Raw genomic sequence first — 22,338 nt, 5'->3', positions numbered from 1 at the left:
CTTTGAGGGGTATGACTTCAGTAAAGGAAGTAACTATAGATGTGGTAGAAAGCAGAACTAGAATTAGAAGTGGAGTCTAAAGATGTGACTGAACTGTTATAATCTCATTTAACAGATATTTAATGGATGAGAAGTTGCTTCTTACGGATGAACAAAGAAACTGGTCTCTTGAAAGAGAATCTACTCCTGATGAAGATGCTGTGAAGGCTACTGAAATGACAACAAAGGATTTAGACTATAATTAATACATAAACTAAGTTGATAAAACAAGTAGCAGGATTTGAGAAGACTGACTCCAATTTTGGAAGAAGTTCTACTGTGGGTAAAATGCTATCAAACAGCATTGCATGCCACAGAGAAATTGTCTGAGAAAGGAAAAGTTGATCATTACAGCAAACTTCACTCTTGTCTTATTTTTAAAAATTGCCATAGCTACCCCAATCTTCAGCAATCACTGCCTTGGTCCTCCAGCACCTTCAACATTGAGGAAAGACCCTCCACCAGCAAAAAGATGATGACTCAGATGGTAGGCTCAGAGGGTGCTTAGCAATTTTTAGCAATGAAGTATTTTTAAAATAAATGTGTACATTCTTCTGTTAGACATAATGCTATTGCACACAATAGGCTACAATACTGTGTAAACATAGCTTTTTTATGCACTGGGAAACCAAAAAATTTGTGTGACTTGCTTTACTGACACATTCACTTCATTGTGGTGTCCCTAAGGTAGCCCCTATACACTGCTGTAGAGTTTTAAGTACATTACCTTTACCACATCCTCACAAGCATCTTGAGGGTAGCAGCCATTTCTTACTCTTACATATGGAGGACAGTGAGTCCTGTCACACAATGTAACACACAAATCAGACACACAATCAAAATTTGATGGTGAACAAAGACATGTAACCCAGTGCGGTAATCGAATCTTCCCAGTGTGTCCCACAACCAGGAACAGAAATCCCCTTGTTTCCCAACTCTTTGCTAGGTGACACGAAGTATTCAATTTAACACACAGAAAATCTCTTTTCTGCACTTGGGACACTGTCTTTCATCTTCATCAGCACATTCCAGGTTGTTGCAACATTCTGGTTTTTAACATGCATTACTCACATGTAACAATGCATATTAGATTTTCAGAACTGGGATGCATTCATTTTAAACAAAGCCATTAGTTTATAAGGCAAGGAAGCAAAAATCACAAATAATAGCATGTTATAACAAACAATTAAGGGTGGAGAAAGGATTATCATTTACTGACTGGTATTTTCCATACCATTTACAAATGTGGACTATAGCCTGTCAACAGGATAATTTAAAAAAACTAGGGAATTGTGTAAAAATAGATATTATTGAAATAATAGTGTAAGAAAAATGTGCATTAGTATTTCCTATGTGATTCCTAGGTTTACTTTTTTCCTGAAGCTTTTCAAGTCAAGTGGAATGTTAAGAGAGTCTTCCCCTGGTTCCCCCTTGCGCGGTTAGTTAGCTGGTCTTCCTTTACTCCCATGGTACCACCATAACATACACCCTCCCTCAGTCTGTTTGTCGCCCTTCTCTAGATCGTGAGCAACTAGAGCAAAGAATCAGCCTCTCATCTATTCCAATGAAACGTCTGGAATGCATCTTTAATCACTTGGCAAATGACTTCCAAATAAAGGAGTGAGTGAGTGAATGAAAGAATGACAGAAAGAAAGGCAAGCAGAATGAGATTAAATGCCTTTGGATCTAAATAAACTTTCTGTTATGGGACATTAAAAAAACTGCCACAAATATGGTTAACAGGTAGCTCAAATCAGTAAATTATAACTATAAAGATTCTGCTGCTATTAAGCTTAGTAAACCTTACAGGGGAAAAAAAAGAATCGGAGAAGCTGGAGCCAAAGTTGATGTACCCACAGGCACGGAAAGAAAGTAGGACCTGTTATAGAGTTGAAGGAGGGCCTGAGTAAACTAATCAGAAATAAAATAGAGTAAATACAATTGTTTCAGAATACTACAAAGTGAAAACAAAATAAGAACCTGGAATATCAGTCAGCATTTCTTGATGAACAAAATTTCACTCAACTTTTTTTTGCCCCAAATCCCTATTAAAGAGATCATAAATACACAAAATCTAATTTATGACACCTAATTTATTCAAGAAATATTAAGTCTAATTTATTATTTATTAAAAAAAGCACCTTCTAGTCAAATCCCTCTAAGGTATACTTAACAGTAACATTTATATCATTGCCACAACCTTAATTATAACACCCTTTCCACATAGAAATAGAGATAAAGGTTTTCTATAAGATTAAATCAACTAGAATTTACAATTGAGTTAGTCATTTTTCTCATATTTATAAGTATATGGAGCCAATGAAATACTGAAAACATGGAATCAAGTCCCTGTTCTCACTTGAAAATACTGAAAAATAAAACAGGCCAAACATTAAAAACGTAACAAGTTTGGACTTATTTTTAGAAACAAGATTGTCTAAATGGGGTATATGTAACATGCAAGCATAATTATTTAAAACTTGGGGAATTTTGGCTAAAAGGAACTGTCTTCATAGGAGACCACTGAGGCCCCCAAAACATCTATGAGCAAATACATACATATCTAAAAATATTAAAATCAAATAAATATAGAAAGGAACATATTGTGCTCCCAATTAAATACATTAAAAATTTTTTTCTGTGACCATTTCATTTCAAGCTACAGGAACATGCCAGTACTATAATAAGATAAAATTACCTGTCGAACAAAAACATTGTTGAGGTGACTGGCCAGTCTCCGGGCAAAATTCTCTCGCAAATCACTGAAACGCTGCTGCTGCTGCTGCTCAACTGCCAGAAGCACGTCATGGCCTGAAATCGTGACAGCTTATTCAACGGGTTAAAGAGCTCCCGGATGTCTAAGGAGTGCATTTATAACAGAAGCCGTATTTCAGTTCTGAAGAACTCAACCTTTTGCTGGTTTATGCGTGTGTTTATAAAAGAAAGGTAAGGGGGAAAAACAGTGTAACTCAGCGATCCTCACGCTGCGGTCTTGCCTCAGCCTCACCTGGGAACGGTCAGAAACATGGATTCTAAGGCCTCAGAGCGGACCTACTGCTTCTGCGCTGGCCCCTAGCCGTGATCCCGATGCAAGCTCAAGTTTAGGAACCGCTGGTCTAGCAAAGCCTTACGGCATCTACTTTGTGCTAGGTCCTGTGAACAGCGCTGAAGAAAAATGCTGGTGTTAACGCAGAGTCACTGATGGTCAATCAGAAGGTACTGAAATGAACAAGTTCTTCGTGCCAATATAAATTATGTTTGAGAGTAAGTGAAACTTGTTTCAATAGCTAATAATCTAACCCTAAACCACCTGCCTCATGGACTTCTTGTCAAAAGCTTTACACTAAGTCAGAAGCTTAGTCCCAGGTTCTTGGGCAGATTTTATGGTCATACCTGGTCGAAGAGCTACATTCACGCACTGCAGCAGGGCATCTGCAGCATTGGTGCAGGCCTCAATGCCCCTGGAAGAAGAAAGATCTCCTTCCTGAAGTGCCTTTATATGACCTTTGGCCAGGTCCATGTGGCTCTGGAAAGTAAATAAACACACCATTTGTCTGTGTACTCTTAGGAAGTTTACAGGTAAGATGCTACGCAATCCTATTACTGGGTGTTTGAAACTTCAGTATTTTTAAATCTTGCTCTCCTAAGGAAACTAGAAAATACTTGCAAATGGGCTTTAGAGATCATTAGTTTTGTTTTTTTTTAATTGTTGTTAGTAGTTTATAACCATGCTTACCACAAGAAACTCTATCTCAGACAGGAGTTTTACGTTATTAGTGTTACTGAGATGAATGAGGTGGTTGCTTTCGGAGATCTGATCCATCTGTTCTTTTACACTTTGGAGCATTTCCTCATAACTGCTCAGTTTCAATTCAATCTGATCCACCTCCTTGAGAGCCTCATCCAGTAACTTCATTAGGATGTTGACTTGCTTTTCAGAGGCCATGATAGACTGGATGTTGGCCTACACAGTTAAAAAGAGAAGTAATACTTCATATTCTTCAAATGAAATATCCATAAATCTTTGACAGCAGCGTGACTCAGCAGCAGCGGCAACAAAGGCTGACACACACATCTACATCTACACGTCTACTTTAATTGGCTGCTTTGTGTTTACACTCCACTTTTTCACACAGTATTTCAGGGAAGCACACGTCCCCTTATGTGGAGGTTAGGGACCAGATCTCAATACCGCATATTTAGGGCATGCGCCATGATGTATCATCAGCAATGGTGGACTCTCATTAGTGCCGTTAGGTTATACCATCTCTGACACTGCTTCCAGCTCTATCAACTATAGACATTTTCTATAATCTGCAACATTTATGTAAAACCCTAAACAAAAGCATAATAATCACCTATGCTAATACCTTAGTTAAGAGGGTAGCAGTAGCATGCCAGTCTTTAACAGATACATGGAACTAATTTAAAACTGTAGCATGATTTGTACTAATAGGATGTGGAAGAGTCTATTGCCATAAGATAGCTCCTTCTACAATATTCTTTCTTTTCTCTTTCATTTGCAACTACTTTTTTTTTTCCCCAGACAAAGTAGCAACAAACCACCGACCCCTTATTAATATTTTCTAAAGACTCTATTGATTCTCAATTCCCTGAAATATGGAAGCTTTCAAACCCAAAATTAAACTGCAAAGTAATATGATGACTTGAAACACAGATGCAACATTAACTAGAAAATACAAACCACAAAGCCACATTAAGAAGGCAGATAACATGATATGAGGAAAAAATTTGGATAAAGAATTAAAATAATATCATTGTATGGGTGATGCTAAAATTTCACATGTTATTTTATATACTATTCATAATAACTCCCATGGAGATGCAGCCCAACTGTAAAGCAGCAGAGCTCTGACCCACTGAATCTTAAGCAGCAGAGCTGTGACTTGAACTGATCAGGACAATTTTCACTTCAACATCTTGAAGTCTCTTCTAGGCTTTACTTCCAGAGAGTTCTACAAATTTGTAAGCTTGGGCTATTGGTGTAATCTCTGGACCTCAGTTCAACCTTACAACTTCTGTACCTTTCATGTATAAAATGCCAACACTCTTTTAAGTCTTAAAAACATTCCTTATTCTCAGAGTTTTCCTTAAATTCATACTTTGCCTAACAAAACGACACCCCCCTCACAAAACACTCTCATTTTAGATTTTTCTCGTAAGACAGGTGCTACTTGCAGCTTTTTACTTCCTAAAGATGTACATGCAGGTACAAGCTCAGATATGTGCATACAAATAAACAGCATCTATTCCACAGCAGTTCAGAGGAGTCGTCAAACATCCTTTTGCCCTGGCTCTCCTGTTTTCACTACACTATTTTGCTCTCTTTGGGTAAAGGATTCGCTTCTTTCAGCTCACTCTCTCTCCTTCTAACTTGTACCTATTTTTTTCCCCCCAAACCACAAAAATTATATTCTCTAGCCTTGAACTATTCTGAAGTGTTCCAGAGGCTGGGGGAATCAACCCCCAGGGTGGTTTCAGGTTGGCTACTTTCTATTTCCATCACTTCATATCAAGAACCTCCCCAAATCCAGAACCTCAGCCAACTGCCTTCACTGGCCTAATAGGAATGGTTCTGTCTCTGGACCAAGAACAGTGAAAGACAGAGGGAGGCAGCTGGTGATGCGCTTCTAGGGAAAGACAGCAACGATCCCACCGTCTAGGCTCAAAGGCAGCGGCAGCAGAATATGAACATCACCAGTCTCCTCAGCTTACCACACATCACTAGCCACACGTTACAAGAAAGGCTGACCCCATCTAACACCTGCAGCTCTCTGGACAACCTTTCTGCAAAGGCCTCGGCGCTAGAAATTGCATATTCACAGCCTTCCATCATTATCTCAATATCCCGCTCTTCTCTTGCATTTAACTCTTGGCATTCATCCACTGCCTCTTCCTCACCTCCTGTCACACTCTGATTTTCTCCACTTGGAACAGATTCTTAAAAGAGGGTAAAAATTAAAAATAAAGTAGTAAAAAACTAGGAAGGACAACAGCATTGTACTTACAGGTAAGGTCAGTTATAAGCACAGGTCACATTTAGAGGCTGAAAAATAGGAAAAAAATGATTCAAAATATATGAAAAAAAACTTATTTTATGAAGAACCGCATATGTTAACATGTCTATTATAACAAAAGCATGCAGTCTAATTTATTGACTTGTGTTAAAACAGGCCTTAGTCACACTTTCCCAAAACATAATTAAACTATAAAACAAATATACAACCGGAAACGAAACACGTGTACAAGCCTAACCTTTTTTTTTTCTCTACCTGAGATAACTGTTGCTCTAATACAATAATGCTTATAATTCAGGACACATGAGGAACAATTTGCTTTCCTTTTTTTTCCAGGTAACACCTTCTTCTGTTATTTTTGTTCTTTCTATCTTTGTTATGTTTTGTGTTTTCCTCCAAATAACTTTCAATTGAAATTTTAAAAATGCATCTACAATTCATAATTTATTTTGGGCAATGAAAATATTAACTGAACTTTCCATTTCTCTCTGTAAAAATTTTTCACATGTGTTTATAAAATTTCTAAGGATCAGCTAATAGAAACTTTCTCAATATCTGTATAGTAAGAACAACATCATGGCTGTGTAAAACTACAAAAATTTCAGCTGTCTTCCTGCTTCAAAACAAAAGACCAGGAGGTCAGAACTGAGATGCTTTCTAGATAAATGTTTCAGTTCACTTTCTGGAAAGAACAGACTCAGCATATGGGATTTTACATAAATCTTGAGATCGAGAGATAAAATGAAAAAAATAATTTTACCCTTAAATAAACCTCGAAACAAAGTTACTGATTTTCAACAATTCACAGGACACGCTTTAAAACACAAATTCCAAGTGTTTTAGATATTCATTATTTTGTATGAAAATGAGAATCTACATTCAGCATGACTTGACATATGTTAACTTGTCCTTGAACAAAACACACCTAATTCAAAGTAACAAATGATCTACTCTTAAGAATGCTAATTAGCCAGCTTTAGATAACATGCCAGAAAAAAAAGAGGGGCTAAAACTTTCGGCACAGGCAATTACAGACTGCAGTACACAAATGCAAGTCCCCTAGAGCGGCGTCTCCCAGCTCTCAGCCCTTTCCAAGTCACTCTGGAAATGTTAAAAGTGTTTTGTGTGCAGCTTTTTAGCCACTAGGGGGCAGGGGATGCCCAGTTCATTCTGCACAGCTCCTTACACAAGTAAACATTTAAAATAAACAAATATTTTAAATGATCATAATTGTTTCAGAAGGCATCTTCTCACATAAGCAAGGTCATGAATCACTGTCAAGTAAAACTGAAGTAGCACCAAATCAATAACAAGAAACATTTTTATGGACTTTGAAACTTTAGAAAGCATTTGTATGTTCATTATCTAATGTAATCCTCAAATAAATTCCATGAAATAGTTATTATTTTCCCATTAGAAATTACCACATACTATGTCCTTAGTGACTGCCCAAGAAAAGCTGAAATCTTGAGTGTTACACCTATTAATGCCAAGGTCCCCGCCCCACCCCATGGGAATGCTGGATGCTAAAACTGACAGGGATTTTCAGCTCAAGATGGCAGACTAGGACACATTTACTTTCTGTTCCTTCTGAAACCATACTTAAATAAAAGTGTAGAAATACCAAAATTAATAAGCCAGTAAAAGCCAAGAGGTTGTGGAAGTCATCAACTACAGAAAGATTTCAACATATTTCGAGAAGGCAAAAAATGAAACCGAGTGATGAATAAAATAACTAAGGAAAGACTGTCCTAAGGAGGGTCTGCACAAAGCCAGTTAGCTTTCAGTGAGTTCTGGTTATAGCAAAGGGCAAGGAAAGAAGAGGAGCTGAAAAACAAGGAAATTAAAGTTATTTTAGGGAAAAAAGTTAATTGTATGAGCTCCAGAGACCACTCAGCCTGCTGCCATATCAATCCATGGATTACAATGGATTGTTGGTAAGCAAGACAAGAAAATAAGGAAGAAACAAAAATGAAGAGATTGTTCCTTACTGAACTCTTCTCAAATGAGATCAAGGAATTATGGTTAAATGCCACAGCTGTAAATCATTTCTGCTCCTAGAGAGGTCAGATAGGGCTTATGATATTTCTCGCTTTTTTCAGACATAATTTAGGTCTGAGAAAAACCTTTTGTGTCCTCCAATCTCAAATCTTCTTGGGGATGGAAGTCCAAATTTACTCTGACATACTATAAAAAGAATCTCAAGAGCAGAGGGCAAACTAATTTATAATATATGAATTATGTCCAGTGTTATTTTAAATAGATTTTAAACTAAAATATATAAATAAAGTTTCACTGATCAACACAATTCTGGGTTCTGAAACCTCTACATGTCACATGCCTGCTGTGTAACACACAATGTCAGCCCAGGAGAAAGAAAACACTCCAATGAAGTAAGCCAAAGAAACAAGATTCAAACTCGATAAAGCCATGTTAGACTAGGAGTTTTCAGTCCTATCCTATTCTTTTGAAGCTTCTACCTTGTGAATAATAACATGTCTCCCTTGTCCTAGACACCCAAGAGTGTGACTTCTCTCCTGGGCATAAGAATCTTTAGAATTATATATGGTAGTAAAGAGTGGACCCAGCTGACATGCTCACAGTGACCAAACTGTACTGACTGACTGAAGCTGACACAGGGCTCCACTATGAAGCTGCAATAAGTGATGTGTTTGCTTTCTCAACATGAATGAGCTGCCTTACTGAACACACTCCAGGAAGGCCACAGAAACAGGCTTCTAATCCATACAGAATAATGCACTGGTAAATTTCTTTCAGGAAAGCCCATGATTTATCTAGACTATCATCTTTACATATCTGGATCCTTCAAACTATACCAAAGGGAAAACCTCCGCTGGTGCTATGCTGACAACTGGTGGTCCTTAACCTGCCTCTTCTGAGATCAGAACTCAACGCAGCAGGTGATCAATTCATGAATTGAGCAAAAGAAAACCTACAGGGTAGGATATAGACTCATTATAGGTATGACACTTAGGGCTAAGTGCCATAAGGAGGACAAGAAAAGAACAGTAACACGTGAAGCATGTATGGCGGGGAGGCACCACAGCCCAGAGCAGGTTTGGGTCACATCCTGGCTAAGCCATTACCATCTGCACACCCTGAAGAACAGTCTAAGATTTAACTGTTGTACCAAATTTCTAAAAAGAAGTGAAGAAAGAGGCTTACCCGCCAGAAAAGGACGTGGTGGGGTGCAGCACCTGGCCAGGTGAGGGCTCTGCATTCCGGCTGGTGATGATGGCAGAGGAGCCGCGGCGGAGAAGCTGCTCCTGGCCTCGCAGAGAAGCTGGAGAGGTCCCCACAGGTGCTGGACCACCCCCGGGAGGGTGGGTGGCTCCTGCAGTCAGCTTTGCACAGGTCTCTGAGACCCAGGCAGGGAAGGGCCGGCAGATACACACGCAGGCACCAAGGGGGCTGCATGATGAGGAGCTAGATGGGATGAGCTCTGGAGAAGGAGGCCCCCACGGTCCTGAAGAGTCTCTGCACGGTGGCCCATCTGGTGCCAAACACCTGCCACCCACAGTGGGAGGTCTCAGCGGCTAGAGAGCCCGGGAGGGGTCATGCACTGGGCCCCGCCCTTTGCCCCGGAATTTGCAGTTTCTCTGTGACACGTATACCATGGACGAGTCACAATTGCCAGGCTGAGTCCTCCTCTCTCCAGGGCGTGTTTCACCGCGAGAGGAGTAAGAAGCTAGGGAGACGCTCTCGCAGTTTCACATTCTATTCTCGGGTTATTTGGCGCACAATACGGGCAATTTACTGTGTAAACTTCTTTCTGTGCTCCGCCGCCGGCGCCCGCTGGGCCGGCGCTCGCTGGTTTTGCGCCCTCGGGGTGCCACCACATCTGGCCGGGGTCACCCCGCCGCCCCAGCTCCTGCTTTACAACCTGGTCGCAGGCTGCTCAACCAGGATCCAGTGCCCTCATCGTCCGGGTTTTACAGCATGCCGAAAAGGTGGTACCCAATCCAGGAGGCTGGGTACTCCCGTGTGGGCGGGCTACCCCTGGCGAACTTGAGGGAGTGGCCGAAGCAGCAGCCCGTCCTGTCCACTCGTAATTCCATGATGTTCGGACCTTCGAGAACCGTCAGAATTCCTCCACCGGGGCGCAAAATTACTCTCCTGCGTTCACTCCCTGAGCTACCTGTTCAGGTAGCCAAGGCTGGGAAGCCGGTACCAACCAGTCACCGCCCACTTCCTCGCGCAAAGGAGAGTAAGGCCATGGTCCAGGAAGATCAAAGGGAAGGCGTGACAGAGGAGGAAGGTCACACAGAGGCCGAAGGAGAGGACAACGGAAAGATGAGTCCGGACCGCAGCGGGGCTATGACAATGACACCTAGGCCCCAGGAGACCGGCGGGCTCCTCCCGCCCCTCCACTGCCCTCCCGAGCCTCCCAAACCTCCTTCCGGGGCACCCAGGAGGCAACTTCAGTGAGAAAGCCCAGGTGTCTCGGACGAAGCCTTCCTCCCAAAGCCCCGCCATCTGCTCAGACGGCACTGCTGGAGACGGCCGGCCTCCCTCGCAGCCTGGCCCCCTGGCCACGGTGCTCTCTGCCCCAAGTCCGCGCTGCAGCCTGCTGCCCGAGAGGCCAGGAGAAGTGGTGCTGGGTGAAGACCACCAACCCGGCTGCCCAGAGTCACCGATGTCCGGGAAGGCGCTGCAGCGTGAGCCACCTTCAGACACCCCGCGGAGAAGCTCTTCTCCCCTGGGAGCCGCCGGCAGTGGGCGCCCCCGCAAGAGGACGATGCCCCCGCCGCTTTTTCTGCCACTGCCGCCCCCGCTGCCGCCACTGCCGCCCCCGCTGCCGCTGCTCTGGGGTCGCAGTGACCTTCCCCCGCCTCCGAAGCTTCCAGCCATGACTCGCGCCAAAACCCGGGGCACCCTGAAACAAAACAGGGACCGTCAGAGGAACAGAATCCTGAGGGATCCAAGGCAGGCCATGCGACGCCGCAGCGCCGCCCCGCCTGCCCCAGGGACCACAGGCTCCCTGCCTCCGGTCAGTCACACGTTGCAGGTCCCTCCTACCACCACCAACTTGGCCGACCTGTCCTCCAGATTCCCCAATCTGGCTGTCCTTCCACCTTGCCTGACACCTTATGTGGATCGGGTGGCAAGACACACAGCCCCCGTGGACTCTCATTCTGCTAGTCCTGCAGATGCTCTGCCTCCAGTTTCCAATCCCACTGTGGGAACTGCCCTCAAGGAGGATGCGGGCACTGCGTGTGCAGTCAGAGCAACACCACCTTCTATTTCTGACCTCTCCACACCCCTGAGCACCCCAACCCTCCCCTTCCAGCCACCCTCCGACAAAAATGAACCCCCAACACCCATGTGTGTAGATTCTCCCCCTCCCTCATACTTACTCACCCCTCTTCCAGACCGCCCCATCGCTCCCCCTGCTACAACTTCTACTGGAGTCCCTTTTACCACCACAGTCACAGCATCTCCAAGTGTAACCTTCCTGTCTCCTTCAGATCAGGACGTCACTGACATGGACACTACTCCCCCGGCTCATGCTGTAACCTTTCAGTCTCCCCCAGGTATTGGGGTGGAGCAGACACGCACTGCAGGGAGACCAGACACCACCAGCGCCATTTGTGCCGACGGTCTCCTGCCCTGCTTCAATCTTTAACTATGCCTTTCACTCCCAAACCAACCCTCACCCTACATCTGCAGCCACTGATGGGCAGCAGAGAGCCTCTGTTTTTCCCAAGCCCCCATCTGGGGCTCCGGCTGCTGTCTTCCCCGGGCCCCCACCTGGGGGTCAGGCTGTCGTCTTCCGCGGGCCCCCACCCGGAGGTCAGGCTGCCGCCATTCCCGAGCCCTCATCTGGGGCTCCGGCTGCCGCCTTCCCTGGGCCCCCACATGGTTATCAGGCTGCCGCCTTTCCCAGGCCCTCATCTGGGGCTCCGGCTGCCGTCTTCCCCGGGCCATCACCTGGATATCAGGCTGCCGCCTTTCGGGGGCCCTCATCTGGGGCTCCGACTGCCATCTTCCCCGGGCCCCCACCTGGGGGTCAGGCTGTCGTCTTCCGCGGGCCCACACCCGGAGGTCAGGCTGCCACCTTTCCCGGGCCCCCACCTGGGGGTCAGGCTGCCGCCTTTCCCGGGCCCCCATCTGGGGCTCCGGCTGCCGCCTTCCCCGGGCCCCCACCTGGGGCTCCGGCTGCCGCCTTCCCCGGGCCCCCACCTGGGGGTCAGGCTGCTGCCTTTCCCAGGCCCTCATCTGGGGCTCCGGCTGGCGCCTTCCCTGGGCCCCCACCTGGGGGTCAGGCTGTCGTCTGCCCCGGGCCCCCACTCGGAGTCAGGCTGCCGCCTTTCCCGGGCCCCCACCTGGGGCTCCGGCTGCCGCCTTCCCCGGGCCACCACCTGGGTATCAGGCTGCTGCCTTTCCCGGGCCCCCACCTGGGGGTCAGGCTCTCGTCTTCCCCGGGCCCCCACCTGGGGGTCAGGCTGCTACCTTTCCCGGGCCCTCATCTGGGGCTCCGGCTGGCGCCTTCCCCGGGCCCCCACCTGGGACTCTGGTTAATGTCTCCCTTGGAACCCCATCTACGGCCTTGGGTCCTGTCTTCCCCGGCCCCACTGTGTAGGACTCCAGCCAGTGTCTTCCCCATCCCTCCATCTAGGGTTCTGCCCACTCTCTCCCCTAGCCCCCCATCTACAGCTTTTGGTCCTGTCTTCCCTGGCCCCCTCTCTAGGGCTTTGGCTCTTTCCCTCAGTCCCCAAATTATGGCTTTAGGTCCTGCCTCCCCCAGCCCCCCATCTATTGCTTCAGCTCCTGTTTTCCCCAAACCCCCATCTATGGCTTCGGCTCCTGCCTCCCCCAGCCCCCCACCTATGGCTTCGGCAGTTATCTATGCTTCAGCAGTCAGCATCTCTACAGATGTCAAACCAGTCTTTGACATCAAAGCTATGGATGCACCTCCTCCTCAGACTTTACTTTCTAGTCTACCTCTGACTCCAAGGACAACCACTACTCATACCACATGGCTCTTCCTGGTTCTGAGAACACAGCACCCAGTGGCAGCGATGCCTGGACCCGAGCCTCGACTTATTTACCTGTGGACGTGGTCAACAGAGGTACCCATGTTTCAAGTGAAGCTTGAAACCCAGAACTCACCATTGAACCCACATCTGGGGCCAACAACAGGAAGAAGCCTAACAAGTCGATTCCACTGGGAAACCCATTAGCCCTAGCACAAGATGAAAAGCTAACCTCTTCTGCAGTCCAGCCACCCAGAGGAAGGATAATGGATTCGGGTTTACCAGATCCCCTGTCTTCCACCACCACCATCAACATGCAGCCGCCCTCTGTCTACAGCTCAGGTATTTTCCCCAGGGATGTATCTGCTACTTCTGGTTTTGGAATGGATACCACAGTGCCCAGTCCTGGAGACAGTAGCTTGTTGTCTTGCTAGTACCACATGAGGCCCACTGTTGATGGGGCTGCAGCCTCTATGGCTGGTGGGAGTTTTGGGTTGGTGTGAATGCCCTAGGCCTCACTTATTCAGAAGCATCTGGCCCACCTCACTTTTGCACAGAACTGTGTGGGACACCCAGCACCACCTGTGTTCCTACTGTGGCCAGATCACCTTGGGCTCATCTCATTGCAGCTGGCTGCTGCAGTAGGAACAGCAAGCCCCCATCCCAGCATCCGGGCACATATCTGGTTCCAACTTGAATCCAAACGCCTGGGGTCTCCTTCAGCCAAGTCCAGGTGGTAGAGTCACGGCAGGGGAAACCACCATCCTTATGGTTAGAGGTCGGGGTGTTACCACTTCCCATCACTGCACCCAGGACCCACATGAGTGTAGACAATCTACAGTTACAAATCCCATCACCATGAAGAAGAAATTTGTGTCAAGGGACAAGTCAATTTCAACTTTTCACTAGAACAACACTGCATCCATTGGATTTGCAACTGTGAGACCCACCCCTGGCTTGAAACCCACTAGAAGTTCCACCTGACTTCCAAACACAAGGGGTCCACCTGTCCAAGATCCAAGTGGTGGTGGTATAGGAGGGAACGTCATCATTCCCAGGAATGGAGGACCTGGTAGCCACACTTCCCATCAGTACAACTGGGACCCACCTGGCCAATACACCATGGGTGAACACATGGAAGGAGCCACATCTCATCTCGGATGGGAGGCCCCAGTGTCAGCACCTGCCACTGGGCTCGGAACTCATATATGCAAAGCACAGAGCGGGTGACGGGGGCCAGCACCTCACCCGCTGTGACTGGGTACACTTCTGCTGTCCCATTCACACAAAGCACCCAGGCCTCCCCAGCCCAAACCCACGTAGTACGATGGGGGATAGCACCATATATATTTAGAGAGGAATGTCTGCACTCAGAACTCCTGGGACCCCAACTCAGGGCACCCCTCTGACTTTGGAGGAGCACGATGTTGCCTTTAGCAGCAATGAGCCAAAGGACCACACGCTCAGCGATATGCACGAGTAGGTGTGTGTTGTATGTGCATGGGTGAGGAAGGTGGGTGTGTGTGTCGTGCAGGCTGAGAAGTATCTGAGCCCAGTTCAGAACTACATACCAGAATTGAGAAGTTCCATGTGGAGGATGGAAAGTAATCTGCATGTATCATCCACTATGCCATCCCTGGTTTGACTGTAAACTTGGCCGACCCAAACTTCTGGATATTTTCCCTACACTTGGAACTGGCAAGTTCTACAGCTGTCTTTAGCTGCTTCCTCTCCCCCTACCCATTTGCCTCAATGGACACTTATCTTTCCCAGCTTTATGGACAAATATGTATATAGGTAATTTATATATAAGTAAAAACTTATTCCTGTTAATCTACTACTGTTTGTGTGTCTTTACCCATTGATATATATGAGTCATGATGTGTTGAGGCAGACTTAAGGTTGCAAAATTTTCTGGGTCCCAGTGACTGGGTTGTGGAGCTAGGCATACATTATGACCATGTGTGCTGACTTCTGAAATCTGCTTTGAGTGTAAGGAGTGACAGTCCAGGAAGAACTAAGGTCCAGAGGAGGCAGAGACAGGGCAGCTCATCCTTACTTCTCTATGTCTCTCTCTCTCCCCCTGCACCACTCGAACCACACCAGAGGCCAGACAATCCCTGATGTGTGAAGAGGAAACACACTTGATGGTTTTCGTTTTTGAAAACGTTTAAATGTCTCTTTTGTGCATCTTTTGATCCAATTGAAACTGAGGCCAGTCATCTCTGTATGTTCCCACTTCACCCAGAGAGGATGGACTTTGTATCCAGGTTCATGTGTCTGGAGAAACAAAGGAAGAGTCCATGCCTGCTCTGTAATTGTTGAAAATTTAAGTTTACTTCAAGTTGATCATACTGCTTAAAGTATCAGAAAAGATTCTCTTCAATAACTGGCTTGGCTCTGAGATAGGCTGCTAAAATACCAAACATAAGAGGTATAACTGTGTCCAGTTCTAGCAGACCCTAGAGTTTTGCTGGGCCTCCAGGAGGTTCAATAAAGGCAAAACTCCTGACTCTCTGTAGCCTATCCTGTAGTCAGAGGGGAGAACAGAAATCAGTGTAAATTATCTGACAAGCTGGTGGTGTGGTTTAGTTGCTAAGTTGTGTCAGACTCTTTGCAACCCCAGGGACTGTAGCCCACCTGTAGGCTCCTCTGTCCACAGGATTTTCCAGGCAAGGATACTGGAGTGGGTTGCCATTTCCTTCTCCAGGGGGTCTTCCTGACCCAGAGATCGGGCCAGGTCTCCTGCATTACAGGTGGATTCTTTACTGACTGAGCCTCCAGGGAAGCCTAGTAACAAACGCAACAGAGATTGAGCAGTGTATGGGCAGAGAAACAAGGTGTTCCAGTTAAACAGTAGAACAGGATAAGTCTTACTGGGAAGGTGGAGTTTGAACAGTGTAGCGGGAGGGAACTGAGTCAGATATCTGAGGAAAAAGCATTCCAGATAATGGGAATAACCTCTGCAAGGCCCAGAAGAAGGACACCAATGTCCTAAGGGAAAAGCTAGTAAATAATGCGGCTGGAAGAAAGTCAGAAAGTGGGAAGGGAGAAGAGAAGAGGAAAGGAGGGTGGAGAAGATGTGGATTGAATTGTGGCATCATCATTTATTGATTGTGTGATCACAAAGTTAATCCAACCTTCAAACGTTTCAGTGAAATCAGTGATTTTCCTATGGCCAGTTTACCTCACACGAGTTTTGGAAGGATAAAATAACACAGGGAAATGAATTATAAGCCACTGTTATTATTCTACACATAAAGACAGATAGACAGACAGATATAGAGAGTTAAGACAATTTTTTTGTCCCCCTCCACAGATTCATATATTGAAGCCCTATCCCCTTATGTGTGATGGAATTAGGAGATGGAGTTTTTAGGAGGTAACTAGGTTTAGAAGAGGCCATGAGGGTTGAGCTGTCATGATAGGATTAGCTCTTATAAGAAACAGAAAAAACACGAAAGCTTTCTCTCTCCACCATGTGAGGAGGACACAGCAAGGAGATGGCCATCTACAAGCCAAAAATGGAGGACTCACCTGGAAGTGTTTCTGCCTTGCTCTTAAGACTTCCCAGAAGTGTGAAATGTCTCTTGTTTAAGCCACTTAGTCTATGCTATTCTGTTATAGCAGCCTGAGCAGACTAATACAGGCAGGTGAGTAGGGAAAGGATAACTGATAGCTACATAGATGGAGATAGAGCATGCATATGTATGCTTAATGAATTACTTCAAATGTCCTCACCAGGCAATTCAAATAGGAGATTCCCATTTTAAAGGGAGCATAAAAGTGCTTGCTTTCATGAAGTATACAGATGGAAAAATACTGCAGCCTAAAAATGCACAGCACTGAGCCTAATGCAACATTTCTGAGATTAGTCCTGCAAAACAAAGAACACCATCACAGAGAGGCCGACAGCCTCCTCCCGGCACCCTGCCGCCTGATTCATTTACTCCAAGTTGTTCCTTCCGACTCCAGAGGATCAAAGCTCCTGTTGCCTGACTTCAGACGCTCTCCTTCCCTACCAGAAGCAGGGTTGAAATACAGTTTGCTTCTAATAGTTCCACACCTTCTCTCGGCCATGCAGGACAACATCACCAGGGACAATTTTTAACTTTTAAAATTTATAATGCTTTTCATTAAAAAAATAAAAATCCTTCAAAGCTGAAAACAACAATTCTGATAAGGCAAGCACTTAGCAAATGTATGAGATATAAAGATGATTTTGAATTTCATGTTTTAATGCATTTACACAGTTGAAGCTTCATCTAAATAAATGGAAATATTGTTATGAAAATACTATGTGGACATGATAGCATCTCAAATACAGAAATTCAACTTTTCTAACCCCAGTTCCCCTCTCCAGAGACAGTTTTTGGCCACAGGAATGTTGCCCCCATAATTCTAGACATTATGTTTATCTGCTGTATCCATTGTAGATCCATTTTAGCACCCTAGCATGAGGCAGGAAGATAAACTCCTACCCCCACTACTTCTCATCCCTCTTCCCTCCAATACATCATATTCATTTCATCACTTCTGCTGCCTCTCTTCTGTAATGCCATGCAATTTTTGCTGGCTTTTATTGAAGGGAGAAGTAGTAGTCTAGTGGCTAAAAGCCTTGGTTCTGGAGATGGACCACTTGGCTTGGAAGCTTTGTTCTTCAGTATATTATTAGCTCTGCAATCCTGAGCAATTTACTCAACCTTCCTGGGCCTCTGTTTCCTCACCTGTATGATGAGGAACTGGATGATAACCACCACTGCGTGGAGTTGCTCGTGATGATGCAAATAATAACACATCTGCAGCCTTCAATGTCCAACACACGGAAGCTCTCAAGAAATATTAGCTATAGGACATAGCTACAGTACTCACTTTCACTCTAATCTCATCATTTTCTTTATGCCTGAGACTGCTTGTGCCCCCAGTTCTGTCTTTCCCCTTGTACAGCTCACCTTTGGGCAATAGCATGTTTGCTTTACCTGTGATGATAATATTTATAATTTGTTATGCAAACACAACAAAGTGTCCTGTGTTTTATTTACAGGTTGATGCTATGGGTTGAAAACCAGTAAGTTAAATTAACTAAGTTCTGCTCGGTCCTGGGGACAACAGAATGGTAGAACTGTATTTCCCTCTCTGTAGGCATGATGCTCCTACTTCTGTCTCTATCATCAACTGTTTAAACTCATGCTGTATTTCAGTTTGCTTTTTCCTTCAACTGCTATTTTCTCACAAAATGTCATCACTTCTCCTAAAATCTGACCCACCTTCTTTTGTTCTCTTGAACCATTTCCCCAGAATAAACTATTTTTAAAATGTTCAAAGGCAACACTGTTTCCTTGCCTGGATCCCCTCCTCTTTCAGAACCCTTGCCCCTCCCCCTCCTCAGTTTGAAGCTCTAAGACCAAAGGAAGCATAAGACCCTGAAAGAAAAGAGACCAAATTGCTTTCAGGTTAGACTGGAAATAACCACTAGTTACTGATCATGAAAACGGCATAATTCTGGCCCCATCACTCCTAATTTCCTTGCCTTGTGGGAGAGTTAACAATCTGGATTTCAACCAGTACTTCAGGTCATTATGAGCCAGGTAGTCCTTATTCCATACTGTGCCCAATACTGGTCTAGGCCACGAGTGAGATCTCACCTAGGGCCTCTTACATTTCTTAAGATTAGAAATTTTGTGTGGAACTTCAGGCTAAAACTCTCGTTATTATCAAGCAGGGCATTTTCCCCACATATACCTCTCAAGAATTAGCAGGCGGCTTGTGGAAGATTTGAGAATCCCAGACTCATGAATGCATGTCTTTCTTGTCGCCGATATTTTCTTCTCAGAGATCCAGAAACACCCTTGCCTATGCTGAGCCCACCCAGGCCCTCCCTGGACCGGGCGCTGCCGTCACCCAGGGTGACGAGAGGCGAGGGGCTGCCTGAGCAGCAGCTGACGCCTCACGTGAGACGGAGCCGGGCGCGGTCCCTCAGCAGCCCCGGGACAGGGGTGCCGCCCTCAGACGCTCCTCTCGGGCCTGGAGAACGCCGCGGGTGCTAAGTGTTGGAGCCACAATGTGGACCTCCCGTATTTGCCCAAGGTGGAAAGGCTAGGAGAGACAGAAAAACAAAACAACCTTGAGAAACAGAACCAGGCTTGAAAAGTTGTCTCTCTGAGACAAGTGGCACTATTGTCTTAAATTCACGCTAAGTTGGAGATCACACACCTTTGGTTTTTAAACTGGCAGATACTTGTTTTACAATGTTGTGTTGGTTTATGCCATACAACAAAGCAAATCAGTCATAATTATATATACATATATAATATATACATTATATATAATATAAACATATAATTATCTATATCTGTATCTCCCCTTCCTCTTGAGCCTACCTCAGCCCTCCCCTCACTCCCCTCCAGGCCATCACAGAGTACCAGGCTGGGCTCTCCGGGTTATCCGGCAGCTTCCCACTAGTAGCTATTTCACACGTGATAGTGTCTATATGCCAATGCTACTTTGTGGCGACATGGATGAACCGAGACACTTTCTTAGAAGTAGGTTTTCAGAACATGGAGGAAAAATGAAAGCTTATGTCCAAAGAGATGGGGATGTGTGTGGGGGAGGCGGGGGGACAGTGAGATAAAGGGTGCAAAACATAAGCTCTGTCCATTTTTAATTTGCTGCTGGACTAGCCCAGGCTGTTGTACAGAAATCTGAAAACACTAAATGTGGTGAAATAGCCACATGGACAATTGCTCAAAAATACTTTTCTGTTCCCCTTGAAACAGAATGATTTTACTGATTTCATCAAATACATACCTCAAAGTGATGACAGAAAGTTGAGTAAGTTATGTGCTGGGAATTGCACTTATGATTATTAGCAAGCACAATTACAGTGCTTACACTACAACAAGTACTATTTTAAGTGCTTAGCAAGTGCTTAAGCCCATTTAATCCTCACAATTGCAATCTTAGGTAGGTATTATTTATAATACTGACTTATTTTTTTGAAACTGAGGCCCAGAGAGGTTAAAGAGCCTGTCCAATGTCGCACAGTAAGTAGATGGCAAAAACCCAGGATTAAAACAAACCATCTATACTTTCATCACTTTGCTATGTCACCTTATTACAAGTTATGTTTAGGGAAGGGACAAAAATGACAAGACTCAACTAAAAGGAAAAGGGAGAAATGAGAAAATGACTGATCCTAGAAGCTAGGCAGGGTTTAGGCTCAGGAATTTCTGGTGATGAGGTCTAGAAATAAGAATAAGAACTTTTGGGGAATATTAATTTGGGGTAGTATCTGAATCCATTGAGAAATGACTTTGTTTTCTTTAAAATTTATAAAGACCAGTTGGATGAAGAGTCATAAAGGAGAGGAAAAGAAGATGGTGGCTTAAGTAACGTCTTACTTAAGTAACCTCTTCCCTCTCGTTAGGACTTCCTGGGTAGCTCAGTTGGGAAACAGTCTGCCTGCAATGCAGGAGACCCCAGTTCGATTCCCGGGTCAGGAAGATCCCCTGAAGAAGGGAAACTGCCCACTCCAGTACTCTTGGGCTTCCCTCGTGGCTCAGTTGGCAAATAATCCGCCTGCAATGCAGGAGACCTGGGTTCGATCCCTTGGTTGGGAAGATCCCCTGGAGCAAGGTATGGCAACCCACTCCAGTATTCTTGCCTGGAGCCTCCCCATGAACAGAGGAGCCTGGGGGGCTATGGGGTCTCCAAAGAGTTGGACATGACCGAGCAACTTTTACTTTCCTTCTAATTAATAGAGGTGAGAGGACCTGTGGAGAAGGACAGAGCTCTCTCTACTAGCTGTCCAGACATGTTACCAGGATGAACAAGGAGAAAAACGGCAACCACTGTACTGGATCTGATGATCCCGCAAAGCCAAGGATTCAGGTTTTTAAGAATGGCTTATGATGGCAAACCTGCTGCATGCCGCTATTCCACTAAGTGTGCTTCCAGGCACACATCTTAACTGGGGTAATAGTTCCTAAGAGGTGCACATTTGTTCGGTACGGTTGCTGTAATATTACTACAAACTTGGTGGCTTAAAACGAAACACATTTTCTTACGGTTCTGGAAGACAGAGGTCCAAAACCAGTTTCACTGGACTGAAATCAGGAGTTGGTAGGACCATTCATGCCCCCTCTAGAGGCTCTAAGACAGAATCTGTTTTCTTGTCAGCATTCCTTGGTTTCTGGCTGCATCAATCCAAACCTAGCTTCATCATCACTTTCTCTTTGGAGTCAAATCTCCCTCTACCTCTCTCTCGTGAGGACACCAGTGATGACTGAGTGCCCATCCAGGTAACCCAGGAGAATCTTCCTATCAATAACCTTAATTTAATCCCATTGGCAAAATCCCTTCTGTCATTTAATGTGACATTCACAGGTTCTGGGCATTAGAATATGGATATTTAGGGACAAGGGTGTTATTCAGTACACAACAAGGAAGATACAGTTATGTTTCTCGGTTGCAGGAAATGAAGTTTAGGAGAGCAATTTTTCCCAGGTTTTACAATCTCCAGAGTTGAGGTTTAAATCCTGGCAGTCAGAGTTTAGGACACACTCTAAACAATTTCAATCTGTGTCCTTAACTACTGCATACTACTTGGTTAAGAGTCACACACAGGTATCAAGACCCAATTGAATAAAACATGATGTACTGTCTCATCTTTCACTTGTGTATTTCTGAATCTGGCCCAGCGCAGAAGAGTCCAGAAAATTGTTAAGCAGGGTTACTAAGAGAAAGCATTTCCTGTTTGATTTGCACTGAGTAATGAAAGGTTGCTATTTTTTTTTAATTGAATATGCCACCAAGTAGTGTTATCACCATTTTATATACTCAAACAACCAAACAACAACAAAAAGCTATGGATGCAAAGGTGTCAGGGTCATGTCTAAAGGCATCCTGCTGGAAAAAGAGCTGGGTACCAGATGCCGAGACCCGGATTCAGCCCATCCGTCCTGACTAAGCACCTATTCAGAGATTGTGACTCACCACCCAGCACCTGAGTCTTTATATCCCAGCTTCAAGATGGAAATTAGTTGAGGGATCACAGACACTTGTACTAATCACCAATTCATAATCTGCTAACCCCTTCCTTTGTGGGAGAGAACCTGACATTTCTAAAATCCTTTTCTGCCTGAGAGCGAGCAGAGCTGCCCTTGCTCCTCTGGCCATGACCTACTGTGCTTTGAAAAGGAGATTTGGCAAGTGCAGCTGCAAACACATCTCCAATATCACACATCTATGGAAAATTCCAACCA

General features: G+C 45.1%; 2 protein-coding genes across 2 annotated transcripts in view; both read right to left on the bottom strand.

Moving 5' to 3' along the window:
- LOC136152769 (exocyst complex component 1-like) overlaps window positions 1-9,318 on the bottom strand; it is a 41,075-nt gene extending 31,757 nt beyond the window's left edge. Inside the window, 6 exon segments of the mRNA XM_065914141.1 lie at window positions 1,897-1,950; window positions 2,738-2,850; window positions 3,433-3,565; window positions 3,776-4,003; window positions 5,813-6,000; window positions 9,264-9,318. Coding sequence (XP_065770213.1) covers window positions 1,897-1,950; window positions 2,738-2,850; window positions 3,433-3,565; window positions 3,776-4,003; window positions 5,813-6,000; window positions 9,264-9,318 — 771 coding nt within the window.
- The window catches only part of LOC136152768 (uncharacterized), a 54,728-nt gene continuing 38,457 nt past the window's right edge, over window positions 6,068-22,338 (bottom strand). Inside the window, exons 4-5 of the mRNA XM_065914140.1 lie at window positions 9,264-10,974; window positions 6,068-6,106 (exon numbers count right to left, since the gene is read on the bottom strand). Coding sequence (XP_065770212.1) covers window positions 10,520-10,974 — 455 coding nt within the window. The 3' untranslated portion in view covers window positions 6,068-6,106; window positions 9,264-10,519. The remainder of the gene's footprint in view (window positions 6,107-9,263; window positions 10,975-22,338) is intronic.

Source organism: Muntiacus reevesi, chromosome 22 (assembly GCF_963930625.1).
Source record: "Muntiacus reevesi chromosome 22, mMunRee1.1, whole genome shotgun sequence".
In the NCBI taxonomy this organism is placed as follows: Eukaryota; Metazoa; Chordata; class Mammalia; order Artiodactyla; family Cervidae; genus Muntiacus; species Muntiacus reevesi.
Note: the sequence above shows the minus strand (reverse complement) of the source record. Positions and strands in the feature narration are given on the sequence as shown.